The following is a 22,177-nucleotide window of genomic DNA, read 5'->3' as shown; positions in this document are numbered from 1 at the left end:
GCCCGGTCAGTGTGGCTCAGTGGTTGAGCATTGAGCCATGAATCAGGAGAACCCCAATCAGGGCACATGCCTGGGTTTCGGGCTGAATCCCCATAGGGAGGGATATAGGGGGCAGCCGAGCAATGATTCTCATTAATGTTTCTATCTCTCTCTTTCTTCTCCTTTCCTCTCTGAAATCAACTTAAAAAATATACTGAAAAAATTAAAAATTTAAAAAAATTGGCAGCAAAATAAGAAGGGGTATGCCTTGTGAGGTGGTGAGGGATGCTGTAACGGGCTAAGAAAAATATGCAGGCATCATAAGATTGTCTGCAAACACAGAGACATAAGACACATATTAGTAATAAATATAAGCATTTATTTGGCACCTGATGGCAATGCAACATCCTGGCAGTGGGAAGTGAAAAGGTTTATCACCCAAATATTTCCATACAATATTGATCCAGGGGTAGGGAGGACTTGGCCACAAGTCTCCGAACCACCTGGCTCACAGAACGAGCATTTATTGAGCACCTGAACTATGATACAGGCCGAGCACTGTGCCAGGCTCCATGGGAGATGTAGAGGAAGTTGTCTCAATGTGACATGTCTTCAGGGGCTAATACCAGTGAATAAAACAAAACACCAAACTGTGTATATTGTCAAAAAGTAGGATTCTGGCTAGGGTTGCTTCCTTCAACATTTACTGAAGCCCTAACATATGCCAGGCACTGGGTACATATTGATGAACAAAAAAGTTTTTGCCCTCATGGAGCTTCTAGTCTAGTAGAGGAGAATGAACAAGGGAAGCAAGTAAATATTATCATAGGTTATGAAAAGTGCAATGAAGGAATTAAACAGGACACAGGAATAAACATAGATCATTTAGAGACAGAATGGCCTGAGAAGGCCTCCACAAGAAAGTGGAATTTAAGCTGACACTTGAAGAATAAACCACCCAATCAAGAGTGATGAGGAATGGCACTCAGTAGACCCCGAGAGAGTGTCTGCAACGGTTCATGACAGGAAAGAGCTCAGAATGTTTGAAACTAAGGAGCCACTGGAGTTGCTGCTTAGAGAAAAAGCAGCACTTAATAAGGTTCCAGGAGAAGGTGGGGCCTGTGGGCCAAGGTAAGGAGTTTGGATTTTATTTGAGGTGTAATAAAAAACCAAAGGGTTCCAAGCAGGGGAGTGTCATGATCAAGATTTATACTTAAACACTAAGTCTGTTATATAGATATTAGATTGTAGTACGAAGAATGGAAGTCAGAGAAGCCTCCAGGAACTGAAAAGTTTCCTGTGACGGCTCCTAGGGTAAACAAACACGGACAGCCATCTAGCAAAGGCCTCCCTGAAACAGAGAGACATAGGGGACAAGGAAATAGGCCGTATAATATCCAAGGGGATTTAACACTGAAACAGAAAGCAGGAACAAGGAACTACATCACATCCTTGAGCAGCCAATTAAGTAGTATTTTAGACTGATTTGGAGGCAGCAGTAACCAGGATCTCATGAATGAGGGGAGAAGCAGGAAGCAGGGAGAGAACAACTAGAAGATAAGGTGACAGGTTTGCAGCGGTTCTCAACCTGTGTGTCGCGACCCCTTTGGCGGTCGAACGACCCTTTCACAGTGGTCGCCTAAGACCATCCTGCATATCAGATAATTACATGACGATTCATAACAGTAGCAACATTATAGTTATGAAGTAGCAACGAAAATAATTTTATGGTTGGGTCACAACATGAGGAACTGCATTTAAAGGGCCAGAAGGCTGAGAACCACTGGGTTAGAGGATGAGGAAGCATCCCACCCTCACCTGCCCCTGCTGGCACTGCCAGGCTCATTCCAGTAAAAGTTCGGAGAAAAGACCTTTGGGACGTCCCTGCATAAAGATCAGTGAGTTCCAGATACAAGGCATCCAATCCCTAGCCTCTGCTGAAAGCTCAGATTCCTTGAGTCCAGAGGAGCCACAGGTGGCACTGTCCTTCCTGCAGTGGCCTTGCCGCACGGGAGGAATGCACAGGCTGTTCCACACACATAGCAACAGGGTGTGTCTCTGGTCCTGTTTGTCCTTCCAAAGCCACGTGGGAAATGCCTACATTAAATGAGGACTCTCACTCTGGGACAAATGGGGCTGGGATATGAAGACGGGAGATGACCTCCGAGACATCTTAACTAATGTAACAAAAGCAATGACCACAATGCTACCTACAAAAGCCCGGGGCAGGAAGTGAGCACACAGGTCGAGGAGACCTGCATGCCTCTCCCCATAAAGCCCCCATGCTCACACACCTTTCACCAGGCTCCTCTACGGCAGCCAAACGTTGCTGGCAACCCGTCCAGCCAGGGCCAGCCCAGGGAGAGAGCCTCACACAGGGGGAGCCAGCCTGTGGGCCGGGATTCAACGTCGAGGATGGCAGGCTGTGAAACCAGCCCGAAACTCCCAGTCCCTGAGAGGGAAGGACAGAAACCGAGATCCTGCAGAAGCTCCAGCACACCACCTGTGGCCCTGGGGCCGGGCGGAGGCGTCACGTGGGAGGGTGTCCGGGGAACAGATAGAGGTGCCGGCACAGGGTGCTACAGTACTCCGACATCTCCTTGCACCGGTGGAACTCTGTGCCCGGGGCATAGCCTTCGCGCTCCTTGATAAGTCCATTCACCTGGAAAGGCAAAAACCAAGAGTCCAAAGTCTAAGAATCTGGTGTTTTCACAGGAAGGGTGGAGAGACTGGGCGGTGACTGGGCAAGGGAGGAGGAAGGGACAACACCCTGGAGGGCAAAAGGTTCACAGAGCCAGACTGAGCGACTTACTTTGACAAGCATGTCGGCCACGTGCATGTCACAAGCCCTCTCAGAGAAGATTTGAGTGAGGGCCTCAATATACCAGGAACCCCGTTTGGTGTTACGCATGGCGGCAGTCCCTACAACCAGGACAAAAGTCACCACAGTGTGAAGGTCATGGGATACCCTTGCATAGCTGGACATCCCAAACTAGCTGTCCATGGCACTTTCTACCTGCCCCCATCAGAGCTGTACATGATAAAGTGCAAGTCTATAAGAGAGTGTAATCGTTTGGACTGTTCTAGAATTCACAATACCTCTGAGGCAGGCATAGCCACATATCATGTCCGAGCGAGTGGGCAGTCGCATCTTCAGCAATTCCTGTCTACCAGCATCACCCTCCTCGCACTCAGGGGACAGGGAGTGGCCCTTTCCATCCTGCTGGTCAACCCCACGATCCGTTTCATCTGTAGGAAGGCAGAGTGGACAAGGATGTTATTTCCTCTCGTCTCTCTTGGGCCCGTCACAGACAAGCCCAAGTTCCCTACAACCTTGACTGGGAAGAGCCATTTCCAGCTGCTGCCTCCAACCTAGAGCTGATGAGTTAAAACGCAAAAAAAACCCCCATTGTTCCCATTCCTCTCCCGACATGCATTCATTACCCCAGGGGGTGCCCAAACACATGGTCTGAGCTGTCTATTCTGTGCAAGACGGGAAAGTGCTGAGTCACATACCCTGGTAAACAGAACTAAAAACTGCCTCTGTCCATGATTCACTTGCTCACTGAACAATGCACCTGAAAGTCATGGTGCTTTTTATTGCAAAACACAATTGATACATTTAACTAATTGCAAAAGAAAAAACAAGTTAATAAACCAAAAGTATGATTACATGTATGCCATATAAAAGTCACAACTTGAAGTCTATCTACACTAATAAGAGAGAAACATGGTAATTGGCGTACGACCGCTACCCTTCCCATTGGCTAATCAGCGTATCCTTATGCAAATTAACTGTCAGCCAAGATGGCGGCCAGCAGCCAGGTAGCTTGAAGCGAACATGAGGCTTGCTTCCTCCAGGGACTGCAGACTCCAACGTTCCCCGCCTCACTTGCCCGACTCTCAATTGCAACTCTAAGCAACTATATACTATGTTGCAAATAAGAAGCTAAACAAAACCAGCTTTCAGTCAGCCCCGGACCGCAACATTGTATCCATGTTTTCAGCAGCGAGGCCTCAGAGCTAAAGCTGGCCCAGAATAAAAAAAAAAAAGAAAAAGAAAACAAGGAGCAGTTGGGAGCTTTTAGTCAACTGCCAGCGGGGAAAACAGCCCTCAGCCCCTCAGCCAGCCTGGCCAGGCACCCCAGTGGGGACCCCCACCCTGATCCAGGACACCCTTCAGGGCAAACCAGCGGGCCCCCACCCATGCACCAGGCCTCTATCCTATATAGTAAAAGGGTAATATGCCTCCCAGCACCGGGATCAGCGTGACAGGGGGCAGCGCCCAAACCCCCTGATCAGCCCTGCTCTGTGCCTGATAGGGGGGAGCTCCCCAATCCCCCGATTGCCCTGCGGCTCTGTGTGTGACAGGGTGCAGCGCACCAACCCCCTGATGGGCCCTGCTCTGTGTGTGACAGGGTGAGGTGCCCCAACCCCCTGCCCCCACGGGCCCTGCTCTGTGTGTGACAGGGTAGAACCATAACCTCTCCATCGGCCCTGCCCTGAGTGTGACAGTGACGGCGCCCCAACCCCCTGATCGGCCCTGCTCTGTGGGTAATAGAGAGTGGCGCCCCAACCCCCCTCCACGGGCCCTGCTCTGTGTGTGACGGGGGTAGAGCCATAACCTCCCCATTGGCCCTGCCCTGAGTGTGACAGGGTGCAGCGCCCCAACCCCCTGATCCGCCCTGCTCTGTGTGTGACAGGGGGTGGTGCCCCAACTCCCCTATCGGCCCTACTCTGTGAGTGACAGGGGGGAGCTCCTCAACCCCCTGATGGGCCCTGCTCTGTGAGTGACAGGGGGCAGCGCCCCAACCCCCTGATTGGCCCTGCTCTGTGCGTGACAGGGGGTGGTGCTACAACCTCCCCATCGACCCTGCCTTGAGTGTGACAGGGGGCGGTGCCCCACCCCCTAATCGGCCCTACCCTGAGCATGACTGAGGGTGGCATCGCAACCTCCCGATCCGCCCTGCTCTGTGCATGACAGGGGGCGGCGCCCCAACTCCCCAATCGGCCCTGCTCTGAGCCTGACCAGGGGCTGCACTTAGGGATTGGGCCTGCCCTCTGCCACCCGGGAGCAGGCCTAAGCCAGCAGATCGCTATCTCCCGAGGGGTCCCAGACTGCGAGAGGGCACAGGCCAGGCTGGGGGACCCCCCCCAGAGTGCACAAATTTTTGTGCACCGGGCCTCTAGTGTAACAATAAAAAGATTACAAAACTAAGCATGATCAGCTGTTTCCAAAGCATTTTTGGTATTTTTAAATCACTTATTACTTGTTTATTAATTCCATAAGCCATATTGTATCAGGTATCCAAGATTTAAGAGCAATTTAAAAGAGGAAAAACTTAAAAGAACACTATATATTCAAAAGTTTTAGCAGTAGTTTCTCAACCTACCCTGAGCACATGCCCTGCCTCTTGACTGAGGCCTTACCTATTCCCAGACATATTCTTATTTGATGTTGCTTCATTTTGGGGAAGGGAGGGGGTGCATTGGTCGGAAAGAGAGGCAGAGAAGACACACAACTCATAACACAAAAGATAAAAGTATGCTTTTTCACAACACTGCCTGCTCCACGCACCATTCAAGAGAGCCTAGAAGGAAAGAGAAGCTTGAAGAACTGGGGGTGGGGAACAACCAAGATTCATTGATCCAATAAAGATTTATTGAGCAACTGCCATGTGCCAGTCACTGTTTTTGTTTTAAGCTCTAGAGAGACAGTTAAGAAAAAGTCTCTGCCCTCATAGACTGCGGAGAAGGTGATATTAAAAAAAAAAACAAAAAACATATATTTTTATTGATTTCGGAGAGGAAGGGAGGGGGAGAGATAGAAACATCAGCGATGAGAGAGAATCACTGATCAGCTGCCCCCTGCACACCCCCTACTGGAGATCGAGCCCGCAATCAAGGCATGTGCCCTACCCAGGAATCGAACCCTGACCTCTAGGTTGATATGCTCAACCACTGCGCCACACTGGCCAGGTGAGGGTGATATTTTTTATAGACATCGACCATATTAACTAAATACAGAAGACAGGTGAGCTCAAGTTTAAGTATTTAATTTTAAAGATTCGGAGCCATTTCTCACTATCCAGATCTACAGTGTGTGTATCTCTGAATATAGGAGAAAATGATCATGAATGTCTTTCATTTATTTTGCTGGTGACACCTCCTGAAGGAACTAAGCCAAGCTGAATGTGTCCCTCAAGAGAAAGGAAATTTCTTTCCTACCTTCAGGCCTCAGATCTGTTAATAAATGTTACTAGTTCCTTCTTTCCAATATCCCCATATTTGTTTTCCACATTATCGCTAGAGTCTCCATCCATTCATTCACTATTTATTAAGTGCTACCATGTATCTATCAGGCAATGCTCTGGGCCTAGGAAAACAGCAGGTGAGTAAAAACCTAAGTTCCTGCCTCACATACTCTTTTCTTAGTGCAGCTTCCTGCCATGGTGATTGTCCTGGGAAAAAATCATCACATAATTTCTTACTTAAGCTCCCAAAGCTCTGTACTATTATCTGCTGAAGCCCCAAATCTCAGCCGTGACTAAAGGTTTATAACCAGCTGGCACTACACCATGTGGCCACACCTCACTATATACTTACAGACACTCGGTTTTTAAATTACATCCGGGTATACTTCTGACTTAGCACATCATTTTCTTTCCTTTTTGGGCGGGGGGGGGGGGGGGGGGGGGGGGGGGGGGACACACGGACACGACGACGTCCTTTTAATCTTGCTGTGATTGTCCTATTATCGCCAACCCCTCTTTCTCCTGAAAGGCTCTATCTGCTACTCTACATCTATGGAAAGCTTATCATTCTGGGTCCAAAATAAGCCTCACCATATCCCCCAAATGTCTTCAAACTAAGCTGACCTAAAATGACCGATTCCTTACAACTTGCGCTTCATATGTATGGTATCTCACTAATTTCACCCTTGCTTATTTCAGGCCTTTAACTACTCAGAACTACGTCAGGTATATTTGCTGTATTTTCCAAGTAGTTAGTAGGCACTTTGGAGAGACCACATTTTCCTTTGCTTTTGTGACACTACCTAGTGCAGTCCTAGTCATGTTGTAGGACCTTAATAAATGATATTCTTTGGTGATATTAGGAGAATAAAAACATTATTAATCATTTACATGTGTTGAACATACAACAGATAAAAGTAATTATTTGAATATTTGGACAAAATGACCTTTAAACCAACCTATAAGCCCTTCGAAAGCACTGATCATGTTTTGGTGGATTTACTAGGAGCCAGGCACTGGGCTAAGCAGGCCCTTCCTATGCTCTGTTTCACTGAATCCTCACAACAGCTCTATGAAATAGGCCTGATGATTATCCACATTTTATATCAAGGAAACAAAGACAGAGGGACATCAGGTAACTTCTCTGACTTGACATAACTAGTCAGTGGTAGAGGCAGAATGTGATTGCAGTTAGTTTTTTGTTATTACTGGTTTCCTCCCAGTAAGCAAGCCCGCGTGTCTGCTGGGCCCAGCCAGAGTCCTGGGGTAGAACTGCATGCGAGAAAGAAGAGGGGGGGAAGCAGCTCGGGAGAAGGAAGCCAGGGCGGACCTGGTACCTGCTGTCCTGCATGGCACAGGGATGATGAAGCAGGGAGGCAGGGATGGCAAGTGAAAAGTTGAGAAAAAGGAGAAAGTGGAAAAGGGGACAAGAGACGGAGGAAGAAAAAAAGGAAGGGATAAAGTGAGAGTGACAGGAAGAAGAGACAGGAAATCCTTAACTGGAAGAAGTAACAAAAAAAGCACATCAGGTTACTGGTAAGCACAGAAAGAAGTCAGAGTCCTCAGAAAAGAGTCTTGAGAACAGGCATGGCGGTGCAGAGAGCTGAGCGACCTGAGAGCCATGGGCTGCCCAGGTCCCAGCACACCCCATGCATCGGGGACACTTACAGAGCAAGAGAGGCGGTGGCAGCAGTGAACAGAAGGAGGTGCCCAAGGGATCCATTAGCACCTGAGAGGAGCAAACAGGAAAGTGAGAGCTGGGGGGAGGCTGCCCGGGAGCCGCCACCCCGGTGCTCGTCCTGCAGGGCACTCACCTCCACGGCAGGCCTGGATGAAGAACATTTTCGGCTTGTTCTGTAAGCTCGGGCAGTTGGCATTGTCAAAGAGCCGAAACACCTCTTGTAGCTGGTGGAAAGGAATAAGGGAGGAGGAAGGGTAAGTGGTCAGTAGGACCTTCTGAGTCTTATACACACAACAGCAGCCAGCACAGGCTGAAGGTGACAGACGTGATCCAGCACCATCCACAAGACTGTACACACCTGAAGCACCTTGCCGTCCACACCATAGACGCCGCCCTCCACGCCGTGAGAGAGGAGGGCCACAATGCAGGAGTCAGTGACTCGGTGAGCAGGCAACTGGGCAAAATTCTGGAGTTTCTCTTGCATTTCCTAAAAGAAACACTCCTTTTAGTGTTGTTCACTATAGTCAGCACCAATATGAGCTTTTCTGTGGCATCTGAAACCTTGAGTTATTAGAAGGTAAAGTGATTTCTGTGGTCAATGATAAGTAAAGTCAGAGACCCGTTGAGAGGCTAGAAAAAGCATGGACTCATCAGAAAATGCATGACTTCAGACACAGAATTCTGAATATAATTGCACAAAATTCACAGACTGAGATATGCTAAGAACTCCTGGATTAAAGCACATAACTAATGAAGCTAATCAAGAGCTAGTTAACTTTATCCATCCCCCTATCACCAACCAGATTTCTTTTGAGCAAATACTGTTGTACATTAGTGGCACAGGGGGGGGCACCTGCTGAGCGGTGAATGAGTATCACCTATGGGGCCACAAGGAAATAAACTGCTCCATGACAAAGGGCTAACAGGACCATGATCTAGAGAACAGCAGACCTTCTACGCTGTTTTCTATCTGAGATCTGAAGTGCCCAGAGACAGTGATGATGTCTGTATAAAACACCTTGCTCAGGAAGGAGCACACTGTCTGGAAAATTCTGTCAGGGCCATGACTAAATGCATAGGCCACGGGATCAGACAGACAGACTGAAGTTTGACCCCTGGGTTCAAAACTGGTACAAGTTATTAAGCACCTCAAGGTTCTAATCCCCATTCTGTATAGCTATGTCTGGCATATCCTGCAAAGACCTGCCAGTATTATTATGTGTATGTCTAATTAAGGATAACAATATTATCTCTCGCCCCCCTCCCCCCCCAAAAAAACCCCTATTACTCGTCAACCTTGTAGTCCAATTTAAGAATCTTGCTTTATTGCCTGGCCGCTGTGGCTCAGTGGTTGAATGTTGACCTATGAACCAGGAGGTCATAGTTCTATTCCTGGTTAGGGCACATGCCCAGGCTGTGGGCTTGATCCCCAGTAGGGGGTGTGCAGGAGGCAGCTGATCAATGATTCTCTCTCATCATTGATGTTTCTATCTCTCCCTCCCTCTCCCTACCTCTCTGAAAGCAATGTTAAAAAAAAAAAAAGTTATTTTTAAAGAATTTTGTTTATCTAGCACTATGTTGCCATACACGAGTACCTCTCTACTTTAGGCATTTGGCCCATCAATGGGAAGTTATACCATAATACAAAACCTGATACTAACTGTTATACCTATGTCTCCCTCTACAACTCAAGATGCCTGGACTGTCTCTCCTATCTGAAATCAGCAGAGAGATAAGTTATTTTATTATGAATTTGAATGAACTGTAATGAAGACGAGTATGCTATCCAGGCAGAAAAGTCACCAGATACAGCCCCAGACAAAAAGCACACACTTGTGTATTATGTTGCAGTGGTTCTCAAAGTGTGGTCGCTAAAGCAGCAACATCAGCACCACCTGGGAATCTGTGAGAAGTGCAAAGCCTTGGGCCCCAGCAACTGTGTTTTAACAAGCCCTTGGGTGATCTGACAATGCAAAGCTTGAGAACTACCGATCTATTTGTTTGCAATACAGTTGACCCTTGAACAATGCAGTGGGTAGGGGCGCTTTGACACTCACAAAGTCAAAAATCCGTATATACTTCTGACTCCCCCAAAAGTTAATTAGTTGTCCTCCAGTATCTGTGGGGGACTGCTTCCAGGACTCCCCACAGATAACAAAATCTCAGATGCTCAAGTCCCTTATATAAAGTGGTGTAGAACAAGGCATACAGTCAGCCCTCCACATCTTTAGATTTCCAACAGTGCATCCAAAGTACTGTTTTCCATCTGAGGTTGGTTGAATCTGTGAATGAGAAACCTGGGGATATATAGTCTGCATGTAAGTGGACCTGTGCAGTTTAAACCTGTGTTGTTCAAGGGCCAACTGTACTTCTGTTGCACATAATTGAGACTTCATTATACAAGGCTTCTAAGTCTGCAACATAACTGGAAATGGAGAAATTGGCTCTGTTGAAAAAGTATGTATATTTTCTGGGCAAGTAGAAGCCAACTGTAATATTGGAAATCTTAAGGTAATAAAAGATAACCAATATTGACTTGTTTCAAGAATATATAACCCCAAGAGAATACGTAAGTATGAATGCTCCTCTGGAGATGACCGTAACAATTTAGCAAGTAGTAGCTGAAGTTTCTTTGTGGAAGGGAATAAAAAGATGAGCATTTTATTAGGTCAGTAAACAGATGACAAGAAAGTCCAAACAAAGAACACATACTTTGTAACTGAATTGATACGACTAAACCTTTCAATGGAGATTAGTTATTTGGGGAAATTTTTCCAAGGTAGCATAGCTTAAAATAGGATCTGCAGCTTTAGCTCAGATAAAATTACAGTACTTCTCTAAAGAGCAGTCTTGCCTTTATTTTTGGCTGGGGGTGGGGGGGTACAGGAGAAGAGAATAACCTGCAAATCATCTGAAATTATATGCAAGATTTTGTGGATAGCTTCACTTTCCTGGAATGACCCACTGCTTGTCCCTACGTTCTCAAAGCAGTCTGCGACCCAACTGCAAGTTAAAGACCAATACCATACAGCAAAAGAACATTAGCCACTTAAAACGTGTTATTTCTTTATATAAGATGAATTGTAATTCTAGAACTAGCAGCCTCATGAGGGATATGCAGTGAGAATAGACTTAGATGCCAAAGAGAAGAAATGAAAACCAACACAAGCAGTGAAAGACCAGTGACCGCTCCTGCACTGTCAAGAAAAGAGGATTCCCTAAGACTACACACTATTTCCAATTTTTAAACGGAAAGTAAAAATGTTGTAATAGAAGGCAAAAAGAGGGAATCTTAATTTTTTGGATTCTGTTTCTTTGCTCGCCAAATAATTACATAAGAGTTGAGCTTCTTGCAAGGTCCTTCCAGGAAGGAAGTATTCAGTGCAGATGTGCAGTGCACCAAATTCTCACCCCCACTGTGCCTACCTGATCGTACTGCATCTGAGCGTTTGGCCACTGCCAGAAACCGGTTCTGCAATGTCCTCCTCTCGTCTCTGAATCTCTAGAGCTGAGGATTAGGCTACATGGAGGGCTATCTCCTAGGGTTCAGCCTTAAGCCTTTTGCTCTTGTTACTATTTTTTTAAAAATATATTTTATTGATTTTTTACAGAGAAGAAGGGAGAGGGATAGAGAGTTAGAAACATCGATGAGAGAGACTGATCAGCTGCCTCCTGCACACCCCCTACTGGGGATGTGCCCGCAACCAAGGTACATGCCCTTGACCGGAATCGAACCTGGGACCCTTCAGTCCGCAGGCTGAAGCTCTATCCACTGAGCCAAACTGGCTCGGCTGCTCTTGTTACTCTTTTTCAAAGATCTCATACTCTTATTAAGTATTTTTCCTACACAAGTAATTCCCAAATTTACATCTTTGGTCTCGACTTTCTCTGAGGCCCTCAATTCCTCACTTAATTTTTCCATCTCCCTTTATATGCAGTCATTCAATCACCAAGCAATGAAAGTACAGCCATGCCATTATACTGTTTTCACATATATTCTTTCCCTTTTGGTCCACTTGGCCAGCGGTGGCCCGTGAGGTCCGAAAGGTTGGCGACCGCTACACTAGACTGTCCAGGCCCTCACCATCTCGTACCGGCATTCTGATTTTAACTCCAAAGTGGGTTTCCTGCCATTAGTCTCTACTCCATTCTTTACAGTGGTGTCATATTAATCTTTTCGAATCATCACGTGAATAATGCATCACTTTCTGCTCAAGAATTACTAATGATGTTCTAATGTCAAAACAACAACGTCTAATTCCTTTGGGAAGACACCCAAGGCCCTGTGCATTCTGGTCCCTTTATCTTCAATCTTATTTTCAGCACTCTTTTGCCTAGACGAGTCTCAACTGGGCTGACTGGGCACTTCAAGTCTCTGCCATGTATCTGTTCCATGCCAGTAGGCTACCTCAGGAATGTCCTCATGGAGATGACAGAAACACAAGAAAGAGCAAGGCGTCTTGAGTTGTAGACTTAGAAGCACCATACTTGCACTTTTGCTTCATTCTATTACCCAAAGCCAGGCACATAGTCAAGTCCAGAGACAGAGGCAGAGGACACTTGAAAGTTAAATACCCACGGGGGTGGATGCAGAGAGGGTAAAAGATCATTCAACCCATCAGCAAGACCTATCAATTCTACCTTAGAAATACTTTCCACACCTGTCCAATACTCCTTCTATCTTATTGCTACCACCACTTCAGTTCACCATGATCTCTCTTACCTATCACCACCTGACTGCTCTGTCCAAATCTTTCTTGTCCATTCCTTCTCAGACCATTCTCAATGCAGCAACAAGAATAAACTTAAAAAGAAAACTTGCTCTGACCACTCATTTAATTAAGTCTGCCAAATGGTTTCCTATTGTTCTCAGGATAAAGGTGAAAATCCTGACTAAGGCCTGAATTGTTTTCAATTTTCAATTGAGGGGTTATTTTAAAGCAAATAGATGAACCTGGTGAAAGGGGAGAAAGAGAGTGAAGAGGGAGTGTGGGAAAGAGAGGCTTTGTAATGACTTCCATGTGAGGACAGCCTGGGACCCCTTTCTCCAACCTCATCTCCTTCCATCCTTTCTTTCACTTTATGATTGGAACACATCATAATTCCCCAACTTGTACACTATTTCAAGCCTCTGGGGTCTTACTTGGACTGCTCTGTGTCCATGTAGAGTTCTTTATCCCTCCTTTAGCAAAACCCTCTGCCTTTCTCCTTTCCTTCTTCTAGGGAAAAAGAAGAGAGGAGAATAGCCCTGACTGGTTTGGCTCAGTGGATAGGCAGGGGTCCTCAAACTACGGCCCGCGGGCCACATGCAAATACAAATATTGTATTTGTTCCCGTTTTGTTTTTTTACTTCAAAATAAGATATGTGCAGTGTGCATAGGAATTTGTTCATAGTTTTTTTTTTTAACTATAGTCCGGCCCTCCAATGGTCTGAGGGACAGTGACTGGCCCCCTGTTTAAAAAGTTTGAGGACCCCTGGGATAGAGCGTCGGCCTGCAGACCGAAGGGTCTCAGGTTCAATTCGAGAGGGAGAGGGAGCGGGAGAGAGAGAGGGAGACCTGGAGTCTTCATTATTACATTTGACAGTAGCTTGTACTCCTAAATGTTGAATTTTATAGACCCCTTTGGGCTGGCAAAACTTATCCCAAAAGGGGAAACGCCTTAAGTTCTTGAATAGCATAGGAGAAAATGTTTATTCTATTTGTATTTATCTTTGTATTCCCAGGGATAAGACAATGAATGAATGATCCTTTATGATCAGAAAAGCAGCCCCATGTTACTGATGCTAAAGAATAATATAGCTCTAGCCAGTTTTGCTCAGTGGATAGAGCATTGGCCTGCAGACTGAAGGGTCCTGGGTTCGATACCAGCCAAGGGCATGTACCTCGGTTGCAGGTTCCTCCCTGGCCCTGGCCCTGGTCAGGGCACATGCAGGAGGCAACCAATTGATGTGTTTCTCTGTCTTTCCTTCTCTCTTAAAGAAATGAAAAGAAAAATACATCGCCTGGCTGGTGTGGCTCAGTGGTTGAGTGTTGACCTATGAACCAGGAGGTCATGGTCTGATTCCCGGTCAGGGCACATGCCTGGGTTGCGGGTTCAATCCCCAGTAGGGGGCATGCAGGAACTCATCATTGATGTTTCTTTCTCTCTCTTCTTCCTTCCTCTCTGAAATCAATAAAATATATATATATGTATATTAAAATAATACATTTTAGGAAAACATCAATGACTCAAATTCAGCAATTAATTTATTCATTCACTAACTAATTTATACTAATTGCCACCATGTGCCAAGTACCTGAGATACAGTGCTAGAGAGACCTGTAGTGAGAAATAGAAATCATGGCATTTGGGGTGAGGAGTGTGAGATTCTCAGGAGCTATAGGAGAGAGGAGAAGGGTTGGAGCCCTGGCACAGGATAGAGGACACAACAATAGATTAAAGGATATCAGATCAGGGAACAGGGAAGAACTCTTGTTAAAAAAAAAATGACTAAGAAACTAAGGGTTGAGAAATGAATGGAAGAAACCTTACTGTCAAGCAAGGATCCCAATCCTAGTGCAGGTCTAGGGTCTAGGGCAGTGGTTGGCAAACTCATTAGTCAACAGAGCCAAATATCAACAGTACAACGATTGAAATTTCTTTTGAGAGCCAAATTTTTTAGACGTAAACTACCTAGGTAGGTACATTGTTATTAACTTAATTAGGGTACTCCTAAGCTGGCCTTTGCTAAAAAACGTCCTCAATCTGATTGAGGTACATTCGCTGAGGTCGACCCCTTCCAACTCTCCCATCCACACTCGTCTTGGATACTTGTTTCAGGTAGACGAGTGTGGATGGGAGAGGTGGAAGGGGTCGACCTAAGCGAACATGTACCTCAAAACAATGTACATCCCCCCGCACTGCGTATCCCCCGGCCCGCCTGCGCCGCATCTCCGGTCGCCCGACCGACCGACACTCCCCACTTCTTCTAACGCCACTTCTTCAAAATAGACTCACCCAGGCCGAAAACCGACTTCTGCGCATGGGCCACATAGTTTCAATCGCACTGTATGTGCGCGCTTGCACATGGTATTTTGTGGAAGAGCCACACTCATGTGGCTCTGGAGCCATGGTTTGCCGACCACTGCCCTAGGCATTTGGATCAACCACTAGGTCCCTAACATCACACATACATTTCCTGTCCACACGCTGTTCACCCTGCTTAGGATCCCTTCACCACTTCTCTCTCCTTAGTAACTCCTATCCTTCAAGGCCAGTTCAAGTCTCCACTTATCCTTCAGTCAATATCTACCCAGGCAATTGCTTCTTCCTCTTAACTATTGTAGAAGAAACTGTCTCTAATTTTGCTTGGTCCTTGGGAATATACGGGACAGGCTTCCTTTTTTGCTGCTGTCAAGACTTTCTCATCTAACTGAGGTCCCCAGAACTCAAGATCCACATTTTTAAATCTCTGGTGCCTAACAGTCTGCCCATCCTAAGGTACACAAAATTTGATGTTACCGCAATTGCAGTTACAGAACAATGTAACCAGAGAAGGAGAATCCAGTAGGTCCTTGAGTCTGCATCAGGTTTAACATAAACAGGAATGGTGTTTATGAAATGGGCTCATAGAGCCACACATTGTTCTGACTTTCTCTGAAAACAACAGTACACAGCTGACTTGGTGACTCACGGTTGTATCTTTCACTATCAGTGCATGTAAGATTCCTGCTGACTACACACAATATGGAAAACCAGGACAGCATAAATTCCTAGCAAAAGAAACAACCGGAGCAGAACCTGTAAGGAAGCACAGAAAGCATTCCTTTTGTTAAGACTTTCTAACAGGATTCCCTCGGTAGGACTCATGGCTGATTCCCAGCAGACCTCTCAGGAAAGCAGATGACCTACTTGAATGCTCAATGACTAAAGCAGCTGCTCAGCCATGGCTTGGGAGCAAGGGTGGCCTTACTTCTCTGCAATAGCTGTTATTGGAAAGCTGGCAAGGACAGCATGCAAAAGAGAATACGAGAACCTACTGGTGAAACTGGCCTTACCAAAGTATAGCAAATACATCTTTTTCCTCACAGAAGCAAGACAGCTGAGAGACAGAAACAGAGACTGCAGACAATGTCGAAGACAAAAGAGACCCCTACCTCAAAAGATCAAAGTGAATCTCCCAGAAACTTTAATTTTACCACTGACATTCCGAAAGGCAAGTTCAGGAAAGTACTACTATTCTGGAATCAAAATGAAGAATATTAATTCACCAACTGGCTATTACAATTTCAAAATAGAAATAGCCAAAGGTAATAAAGTTGGAAGTGTGGCTGGTTAACTGAGGTTAATGAAGAATAACCTATAATGATGCTTATGATCTGCAGGCATCTAGTCCAGAAGTAATTTACCCTAAGATCTGCCTTGTGGCCACACAACTCTTAAAAACAAGGAATTTTCCCCTATGTTAATTCATTAAATTGCCACAAAACAGTATTTACAAGGGCAATCCCAGCGAACTCTCATTTGCAACAATTTTATCTGTCAAAGTAATCTTTACAACAATAACTAGACTCCTGTTATGATTAACCAAGAATAAATGCCCTGTGTAGCCTTGGCTTAGAAATATCCTTCTGAGCTGGTTGGGTGAATCTCAGCGTCTCCGCACTCCCCGAGTGATGGGGAATTAATTTGCTGAGCATGAAAAAATGAGAATCCAACCGTGGACTTATATTACTCAGGAGGAGAGCACAGCCTTCAAAGAAATCAACACTGGAGTAGCTGGCTGGCCCTAGTTCTTTTTCAAAAACAACAACACCTAGATTGCAAGGTGAGAGGCAGAAAAAAGGGAGCAAAAAGGTAAGGAGTAAAGTAACTAGTAAGACACAGCCCAGCAGGCAGAGAAGCAACAGGGGTTTCTGGCCCCAAATGCTGCATCGGGTACCTGTGCAGTCTGGTCAAGTAGAACATGGACATTATAGCCCAAGAGCTTGAAGAGGGTGACTAGATTGCTGTGGTCCACATCCCCTCCGGAGCGGAAGTCCAGGTCCTTCTCTCCAGTGAAGTGCACGTTGCTCAGGACCAGTGCCAGGCCACGGGGGCGAGACTGCAACCTATAGGCCTGGGGAGGGGACGCCAATTAGACCCAGAGCTTCTTGAGGACAGAAACTACGCCTCCCCAATTAGGTGAGACATTTCAAGAAAACACAGACGTCATACTCTTCTGAACCCCACCAGGTCAAGACAGAAATATGCCCATAGAAGACATCCACTAGCAAAGACTTTCTGACTAATAAACAGGGAGAGAATGTGTACACAAACTAAGTTCACATGCCCAGAAAGGCCATCTCATCTCCCAACTCTTTCCTCGTGCCGTTTTGCCAGACTCACCAGCTGGTGGTGTGTTCGATAGAACTCAGGAGTACAAGGCTTCACCTGAAGGCAGGGTGGGCCATCTCTGTTGTCTAGAGAGTGTTCCACAGTATCTGTGGCACAGAAAGCCAAAAGCTAGCATACAATCTATGCATCAATCCTAGTGCTTCATAACTTCAGGCACCCTTCGAACCGGGGATTTAATAATTACTGGTCTTGCCCATTCCCCTCAATTTGTTAAGATCCATGAGGTCAGAGACCTATTTACTTAGCCTAAATATAATTAGGTACTCAAGTCACCAAATAACTGAATTGGATATATGATAAAAGCCTTGTTCTAATCACAAAGCATCTCAATCAGAAGGCTAGTGGCTGATGATGTCTTTCCTCATTCTACAATAACCCACCTTCATAGAGGAGATGGGAATATGCAGGAATTTCCTATCTGTACAAGTTGCTCCAAGGGCAATTACCATAAAAACATCATCTGTGATGGAAGGGAAATAGGACTAACCAATATCCCATCTAAACTGCCCTGCTAGTCCTGAACAAATTCACCAAGGAAACTGTTCCCCAATATGAATGAAAAGTCAGGTACCAGTTAAGAAAAGGGAAGTCAATCTGTGGGACCCCTTTTATCCCATCAATTCTCACCTGCAGACAGGCGCAGCTGCTTGTGAGGAGGACAGGACTCACACACTGGGAAAGACAGACTCAAGTTGTGGTCACAGCTCAACTGTAAGAAATCGGGAGCCCCGTGCAAGGTCTTAGGGAGATGGTCCAGTCCCAATAAAACAAAAATCTAGTCTCCCCACCCTGTCTCATAAATTCCTTACCCACCAAACTAACCCTTCTCAACACACCACGTGTCTAGGGCTCCATACCGGTGAGAGTACATGCTGAAGACCAGAGAGGGTTGAGAGTAACAGATCCTCCAGGTGACCCTGCTTGGTTTCCCTCAGGGCCACACAGAAGGCATCAAAAGCATGGGGACCCCTCTTGGGAAGCAAGCTGAGGAGTTCCACATTCTGGCTGAAACTGCCCACTTTGGCCTACAATACAAGAATAAAACATGAAATCATATTTACATATCTAGCTATAATTCCATTTCTCCAGATGAGGTTCCTAAAAATGTCATCATCTACCTCAAGAATTCTTTTCACAGGAAAAACAATATGGGTGAAACCCTTCCCATTATTCTGGAATTATATACCTTTTCTGTTCAATGCTCTAGGGTAGAAGGGCATTTTCAATTCCTTAATAAGGCACCACACCCTTTTTACACTTTATCATGCTCTGTTCCTACTTCTACAACCAATTTATTTGGCTTTTCTCTTTTGCCTCCAGATACCTGAATGTGCTCCCTCATTTCGAAGGTGATGATATCTTGTTCCAGGAGATGTTCTAACAGTTCACTCAGCAACAGCTGTTTGGCCAGCAGCACTCGGTTCTTTTTCAGAGCTTCCTGATGGGCAGGATGCATGCCACACACTCCCAATAACCTACAGATAAAAGACAGAGAGAAAGGCTATCAATACAGAAGATATGGCCCAGAAGAGTGGAGTGGGAGAGGTGTGGGCAGGAAGAACAAAAGGAACAGAACTTACAATAATAACCAAGGTTAATTTTATCAAATCTCATTAAAATCAAAGAAGTATTGAGCAGTAACATGTTGAGCATAAAGAAATGATGTAATTCTTTATGGAGTATGTTCAACTGAGAGCATTGTCTGAGATAAATGGTCTCTTTAGGGGAGGGAAATAGCTATCTTATCAAAAATACACACAAGCACACATGTATTCATGAGAAGGAATATTCCTCAGACAGACCAATTTCAATTAAAAGAATTATTCCAAAAAACACTTCACATTATTTATCTAGGCTGCCGAAAGTGATGTAAGTTTTAAATGATTCTGTGTGAAGAATAAAATAATTTGATACAATGGCAAAAACTCAAACCAACGGCCAGCTCTAATGGAAAATAAATGAGACAACACACAAACACACTCTATCTAGTCTACTTATACAAATTATAACTATGGCTTTTAAAACTTTAAGTTCCTGTAACAAAATGTGACTAGAAAATATTAGAATACTGTAAGAACTGGATAAGTAGAAAGTATGACAGGAAGTCACAGTAGATAAATACCAATGATGGACACAACCACCATAATTTGAAATCACTTAAAGAGTTAAAGCACATAAAGGCTAAATTATTTTGGTAATTTAGTTTACTAGGGATATCTTTATTTCAAGGATTCCTTAGTTTTGTTATTGGTTTGGAAAGAGATCAGTTTCTGTTTATGAACTAAAAGAATCCCATTTAAATGTATAGTATCTATGTGCCTAGTTTATGTAAATCTAGAGCTCGCCAGCCTGCTTAGTCAGTTTCCAAATATATGATAGTAGTAAGAGCCTGGTGGCAGTGAGAAAGGATATGGTAATAGCTTCAGTTTATAACTTAAAACCCTATTTAAAGATCCATCTTGATCTCAAAGATGCTACAATGTGCTTCTTAGAATCAGGGAAATACCATGCTCTTGTAGAATGTACTTGGCTTAACTCTAGGTGAGAGATTTGCAGTTACAGAGGAGAAAAGCACGGTCTTGGAAGAGCTGAGAGAGACCCAAGAAGATAGCATGTGGGATCCCAAGGCAGAGGAAGTGGTCAGGAACACATTCCCAGGGTTGGAAGCAGCCAACCTAGGTTACAATTTGGGTTTAGAACAGCAGTGATGTTTTTAATTCCACTTTAACTTCCTGTTTCTTGAAAGACTCCTGTTACCCCAAACTTTCAGTAAAAACCTGCTATAACACAATCTACAGAAATAAAAAACTATTTAATAATCACTTTAGAACACACCAAAGCAATAACAATGATAAAGCTCAGGTAAAAATAAGTGTAATGAGGCCAACCTCAAAGTAAAGTCATCTGTAAAAGGCTTTGCCATACTCATTTTAATATGTGCCTGTTGCTGTTAACTTTTGATGAACAGAAAACTAAAGCAGCCCTGGCCGGTGTGGCTCAGTTGGCTGGGCGTTGTCCCAGGCACTGAAAGGGTGCTGGTTCGATTCCCTGTCAGGGCACATGCCTGAATTTTGGGCTTATCCTCGGTGGGAGACATGCAGGAGGCAGCCTATTGAAGTTTCCCTCTCACATCGATGTTTTCTCTATTGATGTCTCCTTCTCGTGCCAATGTTTCTCTCTCTCTCTCTCTCTCTCAAAATAATAATAAAAAAACTCAAACAAACAAAAGAAGTTTTTCCTCCCTTGGATCGCATGACACCATTCTCTCCAGGTCCTCTCTATGCTCACCATATTCCTCCAGAGGACCTTTGGCCTGCCCTTAAATGTTGATATTAAGAACCCCTGAAAGAAGCTGTCCCTAGTCTGTCTCATCCATACTCATAATTCAACAACTGACTCCCAGTTCTTAAACCTTGCAAGTCTCATACCTGAATTTTCAATCAAAAACTTCCTTGGGTTTAATCTGAAGCATCATCTGTTTTCTTTTCTTTTTTCTTTTCGTTAACCCTCACCCGAGGATATTTTCCCATTGATTTTTAGAGAGAGTGGAAAGGAGGGGTAGAGAGAAAGAGAGAGAGAGAAACATGGATGTGAGAGACACGCGTCATTGGTAGCCTCCCACAGGTGCCCCGGGTGGGGGCCGGGATCCCGCTAGCAACCAAGCAAGGTATGTGCCCTTGACCAGAAACAACACACCCTTTAGTCCGAGGACCGATGCTTTCACCACTGAGAAACCGGCCAGGGCAGCATCGTCTGTTTTGCACACACCTGCTCCTTTCTGTATTCCATATTGGGCCGTGAATCTCAAAGGTGGACTTTCCAAAAGTAACCACCATCCTAGAACTTTAGGACTCATCTGGAAGTGGAGGACGGGGTAGACAAAAGGACACAGAGTTCTTCAGTCCTGATCCAGTGTCCTCCATCAAGTTTCAGTGCCGAAGTCTTCAATTAATCTTCTGGGTCTGGACCAGGAGGCTCTTAAAGGTTATCCTGTGTGCTGTCTGCCATTAAATGCTATAACTGGGGCAGAGATGGAGACACACGGGGAGCCTCGGGAACCTCCTTGTCCTTTCAAAGTGCTCTCACCCTTTCAAAGCCTGTGCTGACTGCTTCGAAAATCTGGTCATTATACCCAAAGCAATACGGGTCATGATATATTCAATCCAAATCAAATGCACATTAGGCAGTATCAGGAGGTCTGCAGGTCTCATGCAGAAGGGAAGCAGGGGAGAGGCTCTCTGAAAGATTTAAAGATGGAGAATCTTTAAGAGAGGCCGAGATTTGGCAGGGATGAAAAGGGCTCCCTTGTTCAAAGCCCCCCTGGGTCGGGCGAATCCAGGCCGGGCAGGGAGGGACGTGGCCGAGAAGAGGCCCGCCCGCTCCTGGGGGCGCAGCCCGGCTTCCCACTCCTGGCAGGAAGCTCGAACAAGGCTCCTTAGGGGTCCAAGGTGGGAAGAGGCGCCAGGGCCACATGCCTGAGCTGCGCGATCGCCTTCCCTGAGCCCCACTAAGGACCCCTGGGATCTTCCCTCACTCACCTGCGTCCCCTGTCAGCGGTCATTTGCCCGTTTAGGGGGAGGGCGGGCGGGGAGCCCGCGATCGGCGTCGCCATTTCTCGCTTTTCCCGGGCTATGCACGCACCGCCCACGATCCAAACAAACCGAAAGCCTCCGAGTCCTCCGCATCCCTCTCCGGACTGGCGGCCCACAACGCGCCTGCGCCCTACCTCTCTTGGCCCCGCCCCTCGACGAGGCCGCCCCGCCCCGCCTGGCACTGGCTGCGCGCGCAGGCGCAGAGCCTCGGTGGACGCGCTGTCCAATGGAGAGCGCGCCCTCGGCGGAAAAGGAAGGGGTGGGCACAGCTCGAGGAGCCAACCCGCCGTACG

At 45.8% G+C, this 22,177-nt stretch overlaps 1 protein-coding gene across 3 annotated transcripts; it reads right to left on the bottom strand.

Annotated features, from left to right (window-relative positions):
* Nucleotides 1–337: 337 nt before the first annotated feature.
* CASP2 (caspase 2) lies at nt 338–21,987 on the bottom strand. Of its 3 annotated transcripts, none has more exons than XM_070424069.1 (11): nt 21,831–21,987; nt 18,617–18,767; nt 18,150–18,317; nt 17,920–18,001; nt 17,284–17,378; nt 16,838–17,014; nt 8,273–8,401; nt 8,048–8,138; nt 3,079–3,228; nt 2,792–2,901; nt 338–2,641 (listed from the first exon to the last, which is right to left on the bottom strand). In XM_070424069.1, exons 1-11 carry the CDS (start codon nt 21,902–21,904, stop codon nt 2,510–2,512), a joined length of 1,359 nt encoding a protein of 452 aa, XP_070280170.1. In that variant the 5' UTR covers nt 21,905–21,987; the 3' UTR covers nt 338–2,509. The 3 variants fall into 3 exon arrangements, with proteins under 3 accessions (XP_070280170.1, XP_070280171.1, XP_070280172.1); XM_070424070.1 differs by lacking the exon at nt 21,831–21,987 and adding an exon at nt 21,061–21,217; XM_070424071.1 differs by lacking the exon at nt 2,792–2,901.
* Nucleotides 21,988–22,177: the final 190 nt, after the last annotated feature.

Source organism: Myotis yumanensis, unplaced genomic scaffold (genome assembly GCF_028538775.1).
Source record: "Myotis yumanensis isolate MYYU_CA2020_CCGP unplaced genomic scaffold, mMyoYum1.0.hap1 SCAF_9, whole genome shotgun sequence".
NCBI lineage: Eukaryota > Metazoa > Chordata > Mammalia > Chiroptera > Vespertilionidae > Myotis > Myotis yumanensis.
This window is presented reverse-complemented; position numbering and strand designations above follow the sequence as displayed.